The 19128-nt window shown below is 43.2% G+C and overlaps 1 protein-coding gene across 2 annotated transcripts in view; it reads left to right on the forward strand.

The window, feature by feature from the left end:
• Positions 1-19128, forward strand: part of LOC143928172 (uncharacterized) — a 195949-nt gene that overhangs the window by 92219 nt on the left and 84602 nt on the right. For both annotated transcript variants that reach the window (XM_077452872.1, XM_077452873.1), the window contains exon 3: positions 15315-16255. In XM_077452872.1, the coding sequence (XP_077308998.1) occupies positions 15315-16255 (941 nt within the window). The remainder of the gene's footprint in view (positions 1-15314; positions 16256-19128) is intronic.

Consider the following 19128-nt stretch of genomic DNA (forward strand, 5'->3'; position numbering starts at 1 on the left):
TTATACAAAAAGAACATACAAAAGTTAAAAGACACAAATGAAAAGAATCATTTGCTAATCCAACCAATCACAGCATAGGAGGTTAACCATTACATGATAGATTACAGACATGATATCAAAAAGTAGGCTTATGCCGCGTACACACATAGCGGACTATCCGACGGACTTAGTCTGGCGGACTTCCCGCCAGACTGTCTGTTGGACTTTCCGAACGGGCTACTTGCCCACACACGGCACTTTTTCAGCGGACTAATATGGCGTACTAAGTCCGCCATACTATCCGCCCTACTTTTAAAATGAACGGACTCGCCCACACACGCGGAGGAAAGTCCGCTCATTTCGAGCGCGTCTCCAGGTAGGCGGGGCCAGCGACGTCTCGTTCGCAGCGACAGAAGACCAGGCCACCGCCTGTAAAAGAGCTATAAGAAGGCGCGGTGGCCCGGCAGAAGAACCGAAGAGGGGGACAAGACCCCCGAAGTCGGAAGAAGGGTGGCGGCGAGGAAGAAAGCCGGGCTCCTCCGCTAGCAAAAGAGCTAGAAGAAGATAGCGGAGGAGTCCGGCGAGAAGACTCCCGAAGACGGAAGACCCCCGGAGCTGTGCAATAAACTATTTTTACCCAGTGTTGTGTTTTTTTTAACTTTTTTCATAGGTGAATGGGTAGGGGTACATTGTACCCCATACTCATTCAAATAAGGGGGCCCCCGGATTCCGATAAGCCCCTCGCCCGCAGACCCCGACAACCAACGGCCAGGGTTGTCGGGAAGAGGCCCTTGTCCTCATCAACATGGGGACAAGGTGCTTTGGGGTGGGGGGGCCGCGCGGCCACCCTTCCCCAAGGTACCCCCCATGTTGAGGGCACGCGGCCTGGTACGGCTCAGGAGGGGGGGGGCGCTTGCTCGCCCCCCCTTTCCTGACCTGCCGGGTAGCGTGCTCGGACAAGGGTCTGATGTGGATCGGGGGGGACCCCAACGCCGTTTTTTTCACAGTTGGGGTTCCCCTTTAAGTCCATACTAGGTGGTGGGGCCAGCGACGTCTCGTTCGCGGGCCCCGCCTACCTCGAGACCCGCTCGAAATGAGCAGACTTTTCTCTGGGTGGGAAAAGTCCGTTCATTTCAAAAGTACGGCGGACTGACACACACACGGCCGGATTGTCCACCGAAATGCAAGTCAGGCGGGCAGATTGGAGTACAAAACTACTTTCTAAGTCCGCCGTACTTTCGGGTCAAAAAAGTATGCCGGAGGCTACACACGGGGGGATTGTCCGGCGGACTTGAGTTTGCCGGACTTTTCCACCCGATTGTTTGATCGCATGTACACGGCATTAGAGTCCATAAATTGTTTTATATCATACACCAAGGTGTGGTAACCATCCAAGATGACAGAATACTGGTACTGATTGGCATGCCAGACATGTTTCATGTCCTGAATAACGCTTCTTCTGGGGCTTGAAATAAGTAAATCCTAAAAGTCTGGAAAATAACGACCGAAAATGGACTGCCTGGATTCAGAAGGAGGTCGGCAACATTATAGCCGAAGCAAAATGTAATTAACAATCCCAGATGGAATGCTTAAACACAGCTGAGTAGGCAATATAAAGGACCTTTCCCCGAAAGGTTTCAAAGGAAAGCAAAGCCCAGCAACAAAATATTCAATTCCAAGAAGGAAACTGTTAATGCCAGAACCTATTAGTTGAGAAGAAAGCCAGTCAATACCTGCTCATCAAGTCCTAACAGGAAGACGGAGTAGGAAGAGTCCACATCAGCAGTCCATTTTTGGTCGTTATTTTCCAGACTTTTAGGATTTACTTATTTCAAGCCCCAGAAGAAGCGTTATTCAGGATGCGAAACATGTCGGGCATGCCAATCAGTACCAGTATTCTGTCATCTTGGATGGTTACCACACCTTGGTGTATGATATAAAACAATTTATGGACTCTAAGCCTACTTTTTGATATCATGTCTGTAATCTATCATGTAATGGTTAACCTCCTATGCTGTGATTGGTTGGATTAGCAAATGATTCTTTTCATTTGTGTGTTTTAACTTTTGTATGTTATTTTTGTATAAATAAAAATGCTTTTATTTAATATATGTGGTTTCTGACCCAGTGCCTCTAGTCCATAAGTCCCTCTTTTTTTCTTTTTTCACAAATGTAATTTGTTAGGACGTGGCACGTTTTTACTTATTGATTGTGATTTGTGGTATACGCCCTACCATTTGGCATTTTGATATAACCTTTTGAAATGTTCTTTTTTCATGCTGATACTACTAATAATTAAAACTAGATAATAAATTAGTAAGGAAAGTCAAAAATGTTCTATTGCAAGTCAAGTTAGCAATTTAGAAGGTGGTTAACCAACCACTTAGTAGAAGCTATTAAAAACATAGCATACTTCAGATACATAATACGATATCAGAAAATGCATAAAGCATTTCATTTTTTCAGACAAATTTATTAGCCTGTCAAATATACACAACTGTAAAGCAGGTTTTATTCTGTGTAACTTGGGAGCTCTAATAATCAAATGGCTTTGAAATACAAATATCGACATTCCATTTTAACGCTGATAGCCTGCTAAGGCAGGTCAGTCATAAGCTTCAGGAAGTAAAGTCTATATAGGCACATCAGAACCACTCAACCCCAAAAACCCATTGATATATGTGAAAACAATTGCCAGTGCCTACGGTATTATTATGGCTGGCTTACACTTTTTTTTTTTGTAAAGCTGGGACTAGTTGTGAAATAATTCTAAAAAGGAACTCATTACTACTTCTAATTCATGTAAACTGGTGAAAATTTGAAAAAAATTAAAAAATAGGAACAAATCAGCACTAGCTGTCCTATCAGGATGCAGGGCCCCTAACCCTCTGTCTGCACAGTGCTGATTGGCTCTGTGCTGATCACATGCACTCTCCCAAGAAAATAAAAACTCTCTAGTAATACACACCAAACTGAGAATGTGCACCCTGACTCCAGTAACTCTGTCTTATGCGGACATGTTTTGCAATAAGGGGAGGATCTGTGCATACAGGATAAAATAGCTTTTTTTTACACAAAGCTAAGGATTAACCCCTTCCACAGTGAGCATAACAAGCATATATAGATTGATTTTACTATTGTGGGTTTAGTAACACTTTAACCACTTAAGGACTGAGCCTCTTTCTGAGATTTGTTGTTTACAAGTTAAAAACATTTTTTTTGCTCGAAAATTACCCCAAACATTATATATATATTTTTTAACACCCTAGAGAATAAAATGGTGGGCGTTGCAATACTTTCTGTCACACCGTATTTGCTCAGCGGTCTTACAAGTGCACTTTTTTTGGAAAACATACACTTTTTTTAAATAAAAAAATAAGACAGCAAAGTTAACCCAATTTTTTTTAATACCGTGAAGGATAATGTTATGCCAAGTAAATTGATACCCAATATGTCATTCTTCAAAATTGCGTCCGCTAGTGGAATGGCGACAAACTTTAACCCTTAAAAATCTCCATAGGCGACGTTTAAAAAATTCTACATGTTGCATGTTTTGAGCTACAGAGGAGGTCTATGGCTAGAATTACTTCTCTCGCTCTAACGATCGCAGCGCTACTCACATATGCATTCGCTTCTGCACGCGAGCTCGGTGGGATGGGGAGCTTTTAAAAAAAAAAAAATCTTCTTTATTTTATCTTTTATTTTTTATTTTTACACTGTTCTTTTTTTTTTCTTTCTGTGACTGTTGAAGTGTCTTAGTGAAAAAATAAGATACATCTGAAATCTTAAAGCTGAATTCCAGAAATCCAGGTATGGAATATTTTTACAGTAATATACTTTAATATACTGTACCATACCTGGCCAAAGACCCTGGAAGCTGGAATTCACTGAAGTAGACCCCGCTACTCCCATGCTTAGTGTCTAGCCTGATGCATTCTGAATGTAGAAGGTCAGCGTCTAAGCACAGCTGCCTTTCAGAATTCATACAAAACATACTCGCCACCTCCCCACCAATCCACCTCTTCCAATCAGAGAACACTTTGCATTCATTTGGAATATGAATGCTAAAAATATACCATATATACTATACCTTGAATTATTATATATTTTTTTTTATATTTTATACCATAAGCAAGTTATAGCATTCATTAAGAAAATTGTCAGCAACAACACATTTTTTTAAGAAATATACCTTCACTACTTGTGATAAATTTCAAGCATTTTCACTATAAAGCAGTTGTATGCATGAACCTCATATTTATAATAAAGCTGTGAAGTACTACAAGCAGTGCTGGATTACCAAATAGGCAGAGTAGGCACCGCCCCTCACCATTTAAGGACCCAGCGACACAGTTTCAAAAAATTATTGATTTGATCTTTAAAGAAGATTACAATGAAGCTTTCTTAAATTGTTTACAAAAGATTAAAAAAAAGAAGAAGAAAAAAAAGAATCAACTCTCAGAAACAAAAAACTTTACATTTAAGGATACGTTCACCTTTTTTTGCAGGTAAAAAAATGTGCATTTAATACCTTTTTATTGGGATCCTGGAAAGCATTGCACCCACGATCAGCAGGTCATGGGGTGCAATGCGGGGCTTTTGCAGACTTTGTGTGTAAGCTGTCGGGCCTTGTATCATACAGCCAAGCAGTTACACAAGCGCCGTTGTAGTTCATTGAGAACTACAAGCTGACATCCACATAGGCTGCCGGACCTTGTCGTTTTCCATTCACAGAGCTCTGTGAATGAATGACGTGGCTGGGTGGGCTGAGCCCTGCACGGGCACGTTCTTTGCATACTGTGACAGAGAGCGAGGGAGAAAATCCCCCGCTAGGGAGCGGGGTCACAACAGGGAGTTGGTGGGGTCCGAGGGCCAGCGGATGTGTAACATGTTACATGTTACACCATGAATATTGGTGTAACATCTAACATGTTACAAAAGGTGAACTTATCCTTTAAACACTATATACTAACACTATATTAATGTAATGTTCCCAATAAGAAAATTAAAGTGATCTTAAAGGGTCAATAAAAAAAAAAAATTTAATTAAAAAGCATATACTTACCTGCTCTTGATCCTCTACTTTTTCCCACCGACGCTCTTGGCTCCCCCACCCAGTACCCCCATAGGAAGCCGCTTCCCATGTGGGGGGAATTGTGCGGGCTCACTCCCAAGCCAGGCTGTTTGCGTCTACTCAGACATACAGCCTGGCTCAGCCCCACCCTGCTCTCTGCTCACAGGTTTTGACTGACAGCAACAGGAGCCAATGGCTCCCGCTGCCGGAAGCGGGGAGAAGAGCTGCTTCAGAGTGCACAGTGCTGGACTGAGATCAGACTCAGATGAGTATTTAGAGGGGGCTGCAGGGGGAGCTTTACTTAAAAGGTTTTTTTACCTTAATACAAAGAATGCATTAAGGAAAAAAAAAACTTTTACCTTTGCAACCACTTTAAACAACATAAACTAAAGACATCAGGTTCACATTACAGTTTGTTAAAAGCTCATCTTCCCTCAGTTGCTAGTCTGTAAAACATTTTGGTGCAACCTACTTATGTGTAATGTACAATAGTGATGCTTATTTACACCTCGCAGCCGAGGTGCACATTACTTAATTCAATGTTATCCTATTAGAGCGTGTGAACGAGAAACCTCCAAAAACCTGTGAGAGGGGCCCCAAGGTTCCCACTGCCAGGGGCCTTCGGAGAATTTAATCCAGCACTGACTACAAGGCAGCAATTCTAATATTGGAGCTACTTTGTAACCTATATTCTGATCTTGGATGCTTTTTTATAGGAAGACTGTAATTGACTTAAGTAAAACATGTTTTCAAGTTTAGATTTTAACCATGTGTTTTATCCCCTGTAACTAGGCACGGACAAAAGGTTCAGCCCGAGCATAGGTTCGGGTCGAACTTTCATTGTTCGGTCGTTTGGCGAGCATTCAAACAAATTGATTGTTTATTAGGCCCCCTGAACCGACCACAATGCATTGCAGCACTGAACAATGCATTGCAAGCCCTGATTGGCTGAAGCAGTGAAAGCTTCAACCAATCAGGGCACAGTGCACTGTCAGAGTCATGATTGGACACTGTCATGATGACTTTATCCAATCATGGCTCGTTCCCGCCTAATAGTATAAAAGTCTTCTTTCAATGGCAACATTTTCACTGTGATTTTGGCCTGGAGAGAGATAGAACAGGGCTCTGTTCAGTGCTATTAGTTAGTTATTAGTGTGCTATACTGTGCTATTCTTCAATTGTCAGTGTAGAATATTAGTTTAGTGTCAGTCTAGGGATAGTGGGAGTGTAGTGAGGAGGATCAACATTCAGCTTTGAATAGTGTGCAGCTAGAGTAGGGACAACTCAGATAGTTTCACTGTAGTGTAAAAAGACCATGTCATTCATACATACAATAGTGTAGAGTAGGGACAGCTCATAAGGTTTCAGTGTAGTAATCTTTACATTAGTTTATATCTAGAGTAGGAACAGTTCAGATAGCATCAGTGTAGTGACGGTTGAACACCATCTATTTGATTGAGTTACTACCAGTTTAACATATAGTTTTGGGTGCGTTTCTGCCAGTTTAACGCCATTTACTTCTGTGTGTATTATTGCCAGTTTAATGTCATTTACTTATGTGTGCGTTACTGTCAGTTTAACGCCATATAGTTTTGTGTTTGTTAATGCCAGTTTAACGCCATATAGTTTTGTGTGTATTACTGCCAGTTTAACGCCATATAGTTTTTTGTGCATTACTGCCAGTTTAACACCATATAGTTCTGTGTGCGTTACTGTCAGTTTAACGCCATATAGTTTTGTGTGGGTTACTGCCAGTTTAACACCATATAGTTCTGTGTGCGTTACTGTCAGTTTAACGTCATATCGTTTTGTGTGTGTCACTGCCAGTTTAATGCCATATAGTTTTGTGTGCGTTACTGCCAGTTTAATGCCATATAGTTCGGTGTGCGTTACTGCCAGTTTAACACCATACAGTTCTGTGTGCGTTACTGACAGTTTTTATGCCATTTACTTATGTATGCGTTACTGCCAGTTTAACGCCATATAGTTTTGTGTGCATTACTGCCAGTTTAACGCCATATAGTTCTGTGCGTCCCTGTACGTTGGGCGCATTATATTGCAGTATATTATAGTGTATCTATGGAGTGTGTCTGTGTAGTGTGAGTACTCAAATTAAAGTGCACCAAACACCTCTTTACATTGGTTAAATGCATCTACGTACAGATTTCAACTTCTTCTTTACATTTGCTTTTACAATAATGTCTGGGAGGACAACAAGGAGAGACAGAAATTCCCTTGGCACTGTAAGAGGGCCAGCAACAAATGTGTCCACAGGCAAAGGTGGGCGTGGTAGTCAGTCCTCAGGCAGAGCATCATTTGCTTTGTTTAGTGAGTTTGCTCGTGCTATCCAGCCACAGCTTGCAGAGGAGGTGGACTGGCTTACTAAACCTTCATCATCCTCCTCATCCTCCTCATCCTCTGCACGCAAACAGACACAAGTGTGCAGTCCCCTGCAGTTGCCAGAGTGGATAAACGTGCCTCCTTGTCCACATATATTCCTGCCATAGCCCCAACATCAGCCATTGAGGAGTCAGCTGAGTTATTTGACCACAGCGTCAGCCACTTGCCCCTTGATGATGCCCAGCCATTACTGGGTTGAAATGTTGGTTGTGAGGTTTAGGGTGACAAGAACATGAGAGGGAGGAACACTGGTTGACAAATTGGCACTCATGTTACCCAAGCCGCAGCTTATTGCCAAGTTGTCTCCAGTGGTAATGATGAAGATGGAGGAGATGATGATGATGAGATTACTGATGTGATTTGGGTGCCTGATAGAGCAGAGGAGGAAACTTCAGGTGAGGCGGCACAACCCCAAGGAGGCCAATATCAAGAAAGAGTAGAGAGCAGCTACCCTATTCCATCACATTCTGCAGTTGTTATTTCCCGGCCCACTCCCCAAAGCTCAGCTGTCTGGGCCTTTTTCCGCACATCTGCAGCAGACCGCACTGTTGCTATCTGCAAACTGTGTCACAGGCACATCAAACTTGGCAAAAACACCAACCATTTGGGTACCACATGCTTAACAAGGCATTTAACATCCAACGATTCAGCCCATTGGCAAGAGCACCTAAAAGCCACACAAAAGGGGCACAAATCTGTCCCTCCTCCTCCTCCTTACCCACTTGAGTCTGCCTCTGCTATACCGAGTCATTACCTCTCAGCAGCCTCTACTGACACGGATGATGGTATAGCACAGGGTGTCCCAGGTCCTAGCAGCACATCTGCCAGCAGCAAACCACCAGCTGTAGAATGTAGCCAGCAAATTTCTCTGCTCCATCTGCTGCAGTTTGAAAAAAAATATAGTCCTTGCCACCCACATGCCCAGCGTCTAAAATGCAAGCTCGTCAAAGCTATTGGCTCTCCAACTTCTGCCTTTCAGCCTGGTAGATTCTGCCCCCTTCTGTGAATTTGCACAATGTGCTATACCACAATGGCAGTTTCCCAGTCACTACTACTTTTCATTTCTCTATCATCACGTGGAAGGGAATGTTCTGGCATCGTTTGGCAAGACAGTCAGCCGTAAAATCCACCTTACTGCTGACATGTGGTCCAGCAAGCATGCTTGCAACTCAAAAGGATGCAGGACAGGGCTCGGTTCTGCAGCTTGTTGTGTCCCCACGTCTCCATACAGCTGGTGGTAATGACGCCAGACCTGTGAGCTCTATCCCCTCCTCCTCCGCTACCTCCATACCTTGCAGAATGGTCCTATGAACATCAGGTACCCCCTAAGCATTCAAAGGGCTATTTCCAGAGTGAGGCTAAAAGGTTCCATGCAGTGCTCCAGCTGGTGTGTTTAGGGGACAGGAACCACACCGGAGCAGAGATTCTTGCAGCTCTACAGGGACAGGCCCAGCGGTGGTTCACAACACGCCAGCTGAAGCCAGGACTGGTGGTGTGCGATAATGGCTCAAACCTCCTGTCCGCACTTAGACAGGGAAAGATGACACATGTGCCATGCCTGGCATATTATTATTATTATGTACTCAATTTGGTGGTGCAGTGTTTCCTAAATATGTACCCAGGGTTGCAAGATGTTCTAAAGCTGGCCAGAAGAGTCTGTAGCCATTTCAGGCGGTCATACACAGCCAGTGCTCGGTTGGCTGAAATTCAGCGGGAAATCCACCTGCCTGTAAACCGCCTGATTTGTGACATGCCCACCAGGTGAAACTTTACTTTGTCAATGCTGCAGCAGCTATACATGCAGCAGAGGGCCATTAACGAGTACCTGTGCGAATACGGCACAAGAACAGGCTCAGGCCACCTCAGCTTTTCTTCCTCCACACCAATGGCTGATCATTAAGAATGTATTGTATTGTCACTATTTGAGTAGGCCACAAGGATAGTGAGCCTTGACAGTGCACAATCCCTGTTGTATTTCTGCTGGAGCAGCCTCTGCATGGCATTATGGACAGGGCACTGGAGGCAGAGCAGCAGGAGGAAGAGAAGGACTTCCTTTACTCTCAAGGCCCACTTTATCCAGACACCATCATTTCTATGCCACAGAACACACAGGAGGAGAGAGGGGAGGATAATGAGGAGGAGGATTCTGGCACTTTCATAGGCTTCAAATCTGTAAGTGATGGCTTTCCGACCCTTGGGAGTAGTATGTGGCTGGGAGGAGGAAGTTCCAGATGCTGTCATCCTGAGTGACCCAGAGGAGTCGGCTTCTCAAGCCTCTGCAAATTTGAGGTGCGTGGGGAACCTTATGCTTCAAAGCCTGCGAAAGAACCCAAGAATACGGGGATTATTATAAGGGGAAGGTCTCAGAACTTATCCCGTCCCCACAGAGAGTGTAGAAGATAAAATCTCTTGAGCACACTTTAGAGAGTTAAGAGGATTTTTTAAATGTTTTTCCTAACTCCAGTAGGTTACAGTGTCATGGAAAATGTAGTTTTGACTTCTCTGTTGGTCAAGAGAGGAGCGTTGGAGAAGGGGTCCTAATTGAACCATTTTGGAATTTTTTTAGTCCTCGCTGCCCAGGGCTGTCAGCTTCCACATTCCATCGACAGTGTCTGCATCACATGGTGGACTATTACCTCGGGGCCAAAACAAAGTTGGAGAGCTTTGGACGATCCACTGACTTGAGGGTCATGAGAATAGACTAACGGCCAGAACTTGCCCAGTATGCTATTGAGTTGTTGGGCTAACCTGCATCCAGCGTGCTTTCAGAATGGGCATTCAGTGCTGCAGGAGGTTTTGTTACTGATCATAGAACGCATCTGTCCATAGACTCCATGGACATTTGACTTTTATAAAAATGAATCAGTCCTGGATTGCCAGCTATGAAGCCCCTAAAGGCGATGTCACTGATTAAGTATTTTTGGGATGTGGAATCGCTGCAGGACTTCCAGGCTGTCTAGCTTTAAGGGTGTTCAAGCATTTCATCTGGAAGAATGCTTTTGGTATAGGTTTCATGGACACAATTAACACCCAAATACCAATTTTTCAGCACCTGTTTGACAGGTGTATATTATTGCAATTTTTTACTGCAAGGCCAATTCTTGCTTTCATCAAGATTACCTCTATAGGGTTATGGTGGGAAGGCGCCACCGACACCCAAAGACCAATTTTTACACACCCGTTACTTCTATCCAAAGTCAAAGTGACACCAGAATGTATCCAAAAAATCTCTAATCTTGTTCCCAGTGCACTACATTGTGGCCTCATCATACACACTGGCTCCCCAGCTTTTTTGGCTTTATAAATGCAATTATTGCTGCAGCAGATTCTAGACATGGTAGACCAAGGGGACCCACAGGCACTATATTGGAAGGATTTTTTTCATTTTTATGCTTTCATCTTAAAAATCAAAAAATCACTGCTCATTTAAAAATTTCATTTTTTTTTTCACAAACCTTTTTTTAATTGATACATGTCCCTGAGGGCAATTGTCTATAGTAATAGACAATTGCTCTTTGTATCAGCAATAAAGCCTAGAGGAAAAGGGGAACTGTTAATATAAACCTTCTCACATCCTTAACAAATAAAACAGAGTGCATTGCAGACACATTGCTTACTTACCAAAACAGCTCTGCTCGGGCGATGCGTTCCATAGAGCTGCTGATGCCACTTCCGGGTTATCGCTGACACAGGGAAACCGGAAATGTCATCGTAACTCGGAGGGAAAGCACAGCCCATGTCCTAGGGCAGTGCCAATCTAGAACAAAGCACCCGGTCGTAGTGAGACTATGGGCGGAAGTTGTCCGGCGTGATGGATTGTGCCTTTTTAAAAAAAAATATATATATTTTTTATTTTTGTTTCTTGTGACTGCCTTTTTTACAGTACTATGGATTCTTTGCTTCTCTCTCTATACCTTCAGATGCAACTAACTAAAACAACGGGAGCAGGGTGAACTGCAACATACTCGTATGCCACGTACACACGATTGGAAATTTGGCCAGCAAAACACCGATGAGAGCTTTTGGTCGGAAAATGCAATCGTGTGTATGCTCCATTGGACTTTTTGTACGTGTTGTACATCACCGCGTTCTTGACGGTCAGAATTTGGTTTGACCGGGTGTATGCAAGACAGCTTGAGCATAATCATGTCGGAAATTCCGTCGGGAAAACCATCAGAGCTTTTTCTGACCAAAATTACGATCATGTGTACGCGGCATTACTTGGAGTCATGACACTTTTTAAATCTGTTGCGAGCATTTATGAAATGGTTGCTACATTTAAAAAAAAAATATATTTGCATGCCTTAATGGCAGTGTGACAACATTTTTCTAATGGCATCTATGCAATTTTTGGCTTGCGCATGCATACTGGACACTGACATACTGGGCCAAAATCTGTACAGTTTGCATATTTCTCCTTCCACTTGTGCATCAGGCAAACTTCTGCTGACTTCTCACAAGGCCCTGGCCCTGTCCTTGCTGATGCCTCCAGTGACCTGGTCACAGATGGCCAATTAACTCCTCCCTGCTCTGTAGTTGGTCCATAAGTAACCACTGCAGGTAATAGCTCACATACATTACACATGTAGCTCACATTGTACATTGCAATGTCATTGCACTCATGATCCTCTGTTTTGGAGTGTTATTGAATGGCCACCATTAGCCTGATGATTCTCCCTGGCTACATTCAGGATGCCCCCAGAAGTCCTCTTAGCTCCGTCAAAAATAGCCGTTTCCTCTGTATTACCCAGGGTGGTGATTACTGCAGCTATGTCAGAATTATAGGCAAATTATCTGATATAATGGTTGATTCGGAATGCAGGCATCCCAAGTGTATTTTTTCACCCTCTCCTCCAGTCAGACTATCTTTTATTTTCCTACAGCTATAGCTACATCTTCTCATTCAGTTGAAGATGAGGAGTGTGTGCGCTACCCTTCTGGATGCATTGGTACATTGGGAGGTTATGGGGACATAATTCCTAAACTTAAAGTGGTTGTAAAGGCACAAGATTTGTTTAATTTCATGCATTTTAAGCATAAAGGGAAAAAAAAAACCTTCTGTGTGCCGCAGCCCCCCCCCCCCCAAATACTTACTTAAGCCCCTCTTGATCCAGCAATGTCTGCAAGAACCATGGCTCTCCAGGGACTCACATTCCTGATTAGCTTTTGGCTGCAGTGAGAGCCATTGGCTTTCGCTGCTGTCAATCACAGCCAGTGAGCCAATCAGGAGACCGAGGCGGCGGGCTGACCCCGGACTCCATGTTTGAATGGACACACAGAGCCGTGGTTAGGGAGCATGCCTGCTTGGGTGCCCCCCACAACAAGCTGCTTGCTGTGGGGGTACCCTGCAGGAGGGAGGGGCCAGCATGGGACCCGAGAAGAGGAGGATCCGGGGTGCTGTTCTGTGCAAAATCACCACACAAAGCAGATAAGTATAACAGGTTTGTTATTTTAATGTATAAAAAAAAGCAAAGGTTTAGTAACACTCTTAGTAAATCCTCCCACTGAGCCTTTGTTATTCCTGAAGGTCCCTGTAGGGGACAACTTATTATATGTTCTTCTATCTCCAGGTAGATTTGAAAGCTCATAATTCACACCTATAATCTAAGGGCAAGGGTTCCATCTTTCCCTGACAAAGCACACTTCACCAGAAGTTAGTCATGATCAGTTATTGCTTCTTGGGCTTTTCAACACCCGGCATCGGTTTGTAAGACTGCCACCTGCTCTTCTGTTCACTTGTTTTCCAGGTGGATGTTCGTGTCTCCACTGATGCTGGTTTTGGTCATAAAGTTCTATTGAACATATTGTTTATATTTTTTTGTTCCCAGGGTCTAGTAACTTGATCCCACTCTCCTGTGTCAGCTAGCAGTGAGAAAGTAACAGCAACAATGGATGGTCCGTAGTACCATCACCACTCAAGTATTCCAGCTGTTGTCGGATCGATGATGCACCCTTGTAGCCAGGGCTGGCTGACATGGGGCAGCACATGACCAGACCAGAGTGGCATCAAAATAGATAGAATAAGTGTTAGAAGGGGGGGGGGGGTAGCTATTGAAGCTATGGAGAGGGAACCAGAAGAAAGCTGAAAAAGGCCAGCTGAAAAAATGGTATTGAGCTTGTGGCTTCAGCTGCAGCTGAGGCCATGAGCTTGTTTTAAACACTTGAGGTCTGAGCCATTTATATATGGCCTACAGGCAGCAAGTGGTTAAATGATAGCTGGCAGCTATTCAGACTAACAAACACTTATGTGCTAACAAGGAACATACTGATAGGAAGGGAGAACAGAATAACAGAGACATACTGTAAGATTATGTGTGTACTACTTCTCCTATCACTGTCCAGTCACAGGCTGGTAAAAGGCAAGACCTGTAAGTGTTACTTAAAGAGGAAATGTAGTCTGCTCACATAATTTGTAATAAAAACATATTTGCCATTCTGAAGCTTCCCTCCAACCACTTTGCATATTATTTTATATATACTCTGATTGTGTACTTGCCAAATATGCTGCAGAAATCACCACTAAGTCTGGCTGCAACCATTTTACCTGTGGGCAGCTGCCTGTTCACTACCTGAACAGACACAGACACACAGAAGCACCCAGACACATACACATATATACAGACATACACATATACTGTATATACAGACACACACACATATAAAGACAGGCAGACAAACTCACACCACTGCTTGCCTGCACATTTCTCTTCTCTCAATTAATACACATGGATCTCCTCAGTGTCCTCCTATCTCTGCCCTCAACCAGCCCCCTCCAGCTCTGCAGCTCTCATTGGCTCTCTTATGACGCATCCCTCCTCCACTCTCCTGCCTCCTCCCTCCCTTACTGGCAGATCTGTGCATGATATCATTAGCCTAGGCTAATTGCCAGACAAGAAAGAGAAAGTGAGCTGTATAAGGTATTTACTGGCAGATCTGTGCATGATATCATTAGCCTAGGCTAATTGCCAGACAAGAAAGAGAAAGTGAGCTGTATAAGGTATTTACTGGCATAAAAAAATGTTTTACTATCCAAAGTTAAAATAACAAGGGCAGATTTAATAGATGGAATGATGAAAAAATGACTGAAGGTCTGCTTTAATTGCATCAGAGAAAAACAAATTTGCTATTCTGCTCTGTCATACAAGGCCATGGTGTGTAACAGAGTTTCGTAGTTCTCAAAACTAAAAGTAATACAAATGATTTCACAGGTAAACAGCACCATATATCTTCATGTTCTCTGTGTATTTTGGTGTTAAGCTTTAACTGGGGAATATATGCATTTGTGATAAAAGTTATGGCATATAACTCTATATCCTCTTAAAGTGGAGCTCCACCCTAAAGTGGAACTTCCGCTGATTGGAACCCTCCCCCCCTCGGGTGCCACAATTGGCACCTTTCAGGGGGGAGGGAGGTGCAGATACCTGTATAATACAGGTATTTGCACCCACTTCTGGCATAGATAGCCGCAGGTTCTGTGGGTATTTATGCCACTTCCTGTGGAGCCCCCGCTGTGTGCTGGGAAACACACGGATCCCAGAGACAGCGGGGACCATCCTTGCGCAGTAGGGAACCGGGAAGTTAAGCCGCAAGGCTTCACTTCCTGATTCCCATACCGAAGATGGTGGTGGCAGCACCCGAGAGCCGATCGAGTAAGTGTCCATATTTTAAAAGTCAGCAGCTGCAGTATTTGTAGCTGCTGACTTTTAAAAACAAAAAACGGTGGAACTCCCGCTTTAAGAAGAAACAGATTTGCCTATATAAAACCAGGGAATATGCCACTATCATAACTAGTATGAGTAGCTTTGTTTTTATTTACCATCCCTATCTGACACATTTTTTCTTCTTTGCATGGGATTTTAAGAAGACGAAGACCTAATGATTGGTTCTTTTACACGGAAGTGCAAGTATCTGAACAGAGACCGCCTTGTGATATCTCCTGCTTTATATCTCAGGGCATCAGATTTCAAGCGTAAAAAAGAACCTAGTTGTCTCTCTTACCCTGTCATGTCTGATATTCCTTCAGAATCAAAATCTATCAAACAACCAGAAGACAAGCCTAAAATATTCAGCAGTTTGTCTGGGCCTTCCGTAATAAAATATTCTACAGCAAATAAGGATGCTATTAAAGGTAATGAGAAAGGAAGTAGGGTAAGAAGACTAATATGCATTACAGACAGCATACCAAGTAGACATATATTGGATCAAACAATCAGTACAGATGAAAAGAATAACCTGTCTGCAGATCAGCGTCCCAGGAGTAAAAATTTTATCACAACCCAACAGGGTTCCAATCCATGTATTCTACAATATAAGAAGGATACCATGAGTGAAACCATATGCTTAAGTCGTGATGATGACATGTTCGAAAACTACAAAGATGCGATAGCTAAACTCCGAGGCCAAACAGCATGGAAGTCATTTTCCAGTCCTTCTGAAAACCTGCTAAAGTCTTCTTTCCATGGTCACATCCAGACCTGTATTTTACAACTTTCAAATAGAAGTCCCGTGCAACCCATGAAGCTTATCACCTGTAGTGACAATAGTTCATTTCTGAAGAGCTCCAGTGGAAAGATCAACGTTTTTGAAGGGCGATCTCAGAAGATTCAGACAGGACATCATCAAGGTTCTTTTCCCGCTAGTCCTGTTCTTTCAGTGAATAAAAACAACAGATCAGATGTGGAAAAGTTTGTCTGGTGCCAAAACACTCAGGACATTTCTAGAACTGGGGCATGCGATGACAAAACAGGTCTTGTTAGGATATCCCCTCTGTCATCAGGAAAAGAAAATGCCATAGACACACAGGTCAGTCACAAAACATCTGCATTTTTAAATACATGCATATAATCTTATATATCTAGAAAAATGTATTTTTCTGGTTTGAAAAAAGTATGGGATGTTTAAAATCCCTCTTAATTAATTTTTTGCTGCCTGTGTAACATTGGGGAATCTACCCAGCAGGGACCCAGTCAGAAAAAAATACCTAAAACCCAAACTCTTCCCCTATGAATGTCACAATCTTCCCTTGTTCAATTACACAATGCTGTGCATTCTTTGAAAAGAATACAAGACATTTTGTGAATGGAGGAGCTGTACCTGTTCTCAAGCCCTATCTGCCAGTTTCCCTACCAGAAATTCAGTAGTGACATCACCATCCGAGGCTGTATGTAAGTAACATTTTTCAAGTAACAAGCAGCAGCCACCAGTGGGGCACAGATCAGAAGTACCTTACTGGAACCTAGCTAATTCCCCCATAAAGGTTTTGGCTCATACTTCAGCTTTAAGAATTAAAGTGGAAGTAAACCCTCCTATCGTTTTCAGCCATGGAAGCTGCCATTTTTGACCCTGTTTAATCTACAACTGCAATGGTGCTGCACATGTGATCAGTTATGACACCAGCCATTGGATGGTTTAACAGTTTGACTGAGAGCACAACCAATGTGCAGTTAGCATTCCCGGCATGCTGGGAATGTAACTGGTTTTTGAAACTGTTAAATTGATGGGTTTACTTCCACTTTAAATATGTTTTGGTAATAAGTGAGCATCCGTTTTTGTGGATTTATCAGTCTGGCTGTCAAATATCCTTATTTATATTGGGGTTAATCTACTAAAGGCAAATAGGCTGTTCACTTTGCAAGGGAAGTTTAACTTTGCACAGGAACTTTCCCCAGAGCTTAGTGAATGTAATGAAATTTATCCAATCATGTGCAAGGAAAAAAAAAAATTTTTTTTACTTGCACATGATCAGATGATGGAAGTCAGCAGAGCTTTTTCTCATTCATTAACCGATAGCCGACCAGCCACCGTCATTATACTGTGGCAAGTCAGCACGATCCCGCAAACTGTCGTAGCTATACGTTAGTCCCTTTAAAGAGGAAGTAAACCCTGATGGGTTTACTTCCTCTTTGTCTCCCTGCAAAGGTAAAGCATAATGGGCTACTGGGCTAATTTGACACTTACCTGACACAGGAGCCAGCGATGTCACCGCTGTCCCCTGTAGTCCAGAGCGTCCATCTTCTTCCGGGTATCGCTGCATGGCATATCACCGTTAGCAGCGCCATGCTGCTAACGGTGATAGTGCGCCTGTACACCACTGTCTATTGCGCATGCGCCGTAGACAGCTGTGACTGTCTTTTAGTAAATATCTCCAAAACCATGTAGGTTTAGGAGATATTTCTTGGACCTACAGGTAAGCCTTAATCTAGGCTTATGGGTAGGTCAAAGTGGTTTGTAAGGGTTTACAACCACTTTAAGGGGGATAGCAGGCACGCCTGCTGCTGCATCGGGGGGTGCCGATGCTTTGGATCGGCAGTCGTGATGACCGCTGTCCACGAGCGATTGTGGGCATGAGAGGCAGAACAGGGATGTATGTGTGTAAACACATACATCCCTGTTCTGTTCTGTGAAGAGAGACAGTTTGTGAGTTCCTAATAGCTAGGAATCACAATCTGTCATTTGCTCTTAGTCAGTCCCCTTTCCTCACAGTTAGAAACACAGACAGGGAACATAATTAACCCCTTGATCGGCCCCTAGTGTTAACCCCTTCCCTGCCAGTGACATTTATACAGTAATCAGTGCATTTTTATAGCACTGATCACTGTATAATCAGTGCATTTTTATAGCATTGATCGCTGTATAAATGCCAATGGTCCCAAAAATGTGTCAAAAGTGTCCAATGTGTCTGCCATAATGTCGCCGTCCCGATAAAAATTGCAGATCACCACTATTACTAGTAAAAAAAGAATAATAATAAAAATGCTATAAATCTATCCCCTATTTTGTACTCGCTATAACTTTTGCGCAAACCAATCAATATACACTTATTGCGATTTTTATCACCAAAAATATGTAGAAGAATACATATCAGCCTAAACTGAGAAAAAATTTGCTTTAAAAAAAAAAAAATTGGGATATTTATTATAGCAAAAAGTACAAAATATTGTGCTTTTTTGTTTATAGCACAAAAAATAAAAACCGCAGAGATGATCAAATACCACCGAAAATAAGCTCTATTTGTGGGAATAAAAGGACGTCAATTTTGTTTGGGTGCAGCGCCGCACGACCACACAATTGTCAGTTAAAGCGATGCAACCCCGAATTGCAAAAAAATGGCCTGGTCAGTCAGCAGCCAAATCTTCCGGGGTTGAAGTGGTTAAAGTGTTTGTTAACCCCCCCCCAAAAAATGGATCCTGCTCCTTTAAAGAATTTTATACAGCATAGTGCTTGTACTGTGTCCTTTGGCTCCTGTGACACCTAGCTGATCATGCCAGTTTCTGCCCTCCCCTATGTAAACTGACCACTGTCAGTTTACATGCCTCCATCATCCGCAGCCCTGCTATCTGTCTCCTCTCTGCTCCTGTGTTCCCCTCTCCCCTCCCCTCCCTGCCTGTCAGCTCCCCGATCCTTCTCCCCTGCTCTAAAAATAAGTGTTTTCCTTCTATAGTTCCTTCTGTTATTCAACAGTAAGCTTGGCAGTGGATATTATTTATAAAAATATGCTGTATAATAGCTTATTTCAGAGCGCTCACATGACTGTCCGCTGGTCTCCTCCTCTCCTCTCCTTGATCTCGGCTGACATCAGCAGGGGTTTTCCAGTACCTTCCCTTGCAGCTATCACATCAGGAGAGGAGACCAGGGGGCAGTCATATGAGCGCTGAATGGTGCTTTGAAATAAGGTA

The sequence above is a fragment of the Lithobates pipiens genome, unplaced genomic scaffold (assembly GCF_037356315.1).
Source record: "Lithobates pipiens isolate NorthernLeopardFrog02 unplaced genomic scaffold, aLitPip1_a1.2 Scaffold_23, whole genome shotgun sequence".
Taxonomy (NCBI): domain Eukaryota; kingdom Metazoa; phylum Chordata; class Amphibia; order Anura; family Ranidae; genus Lithobates; species Lithobates pipiens.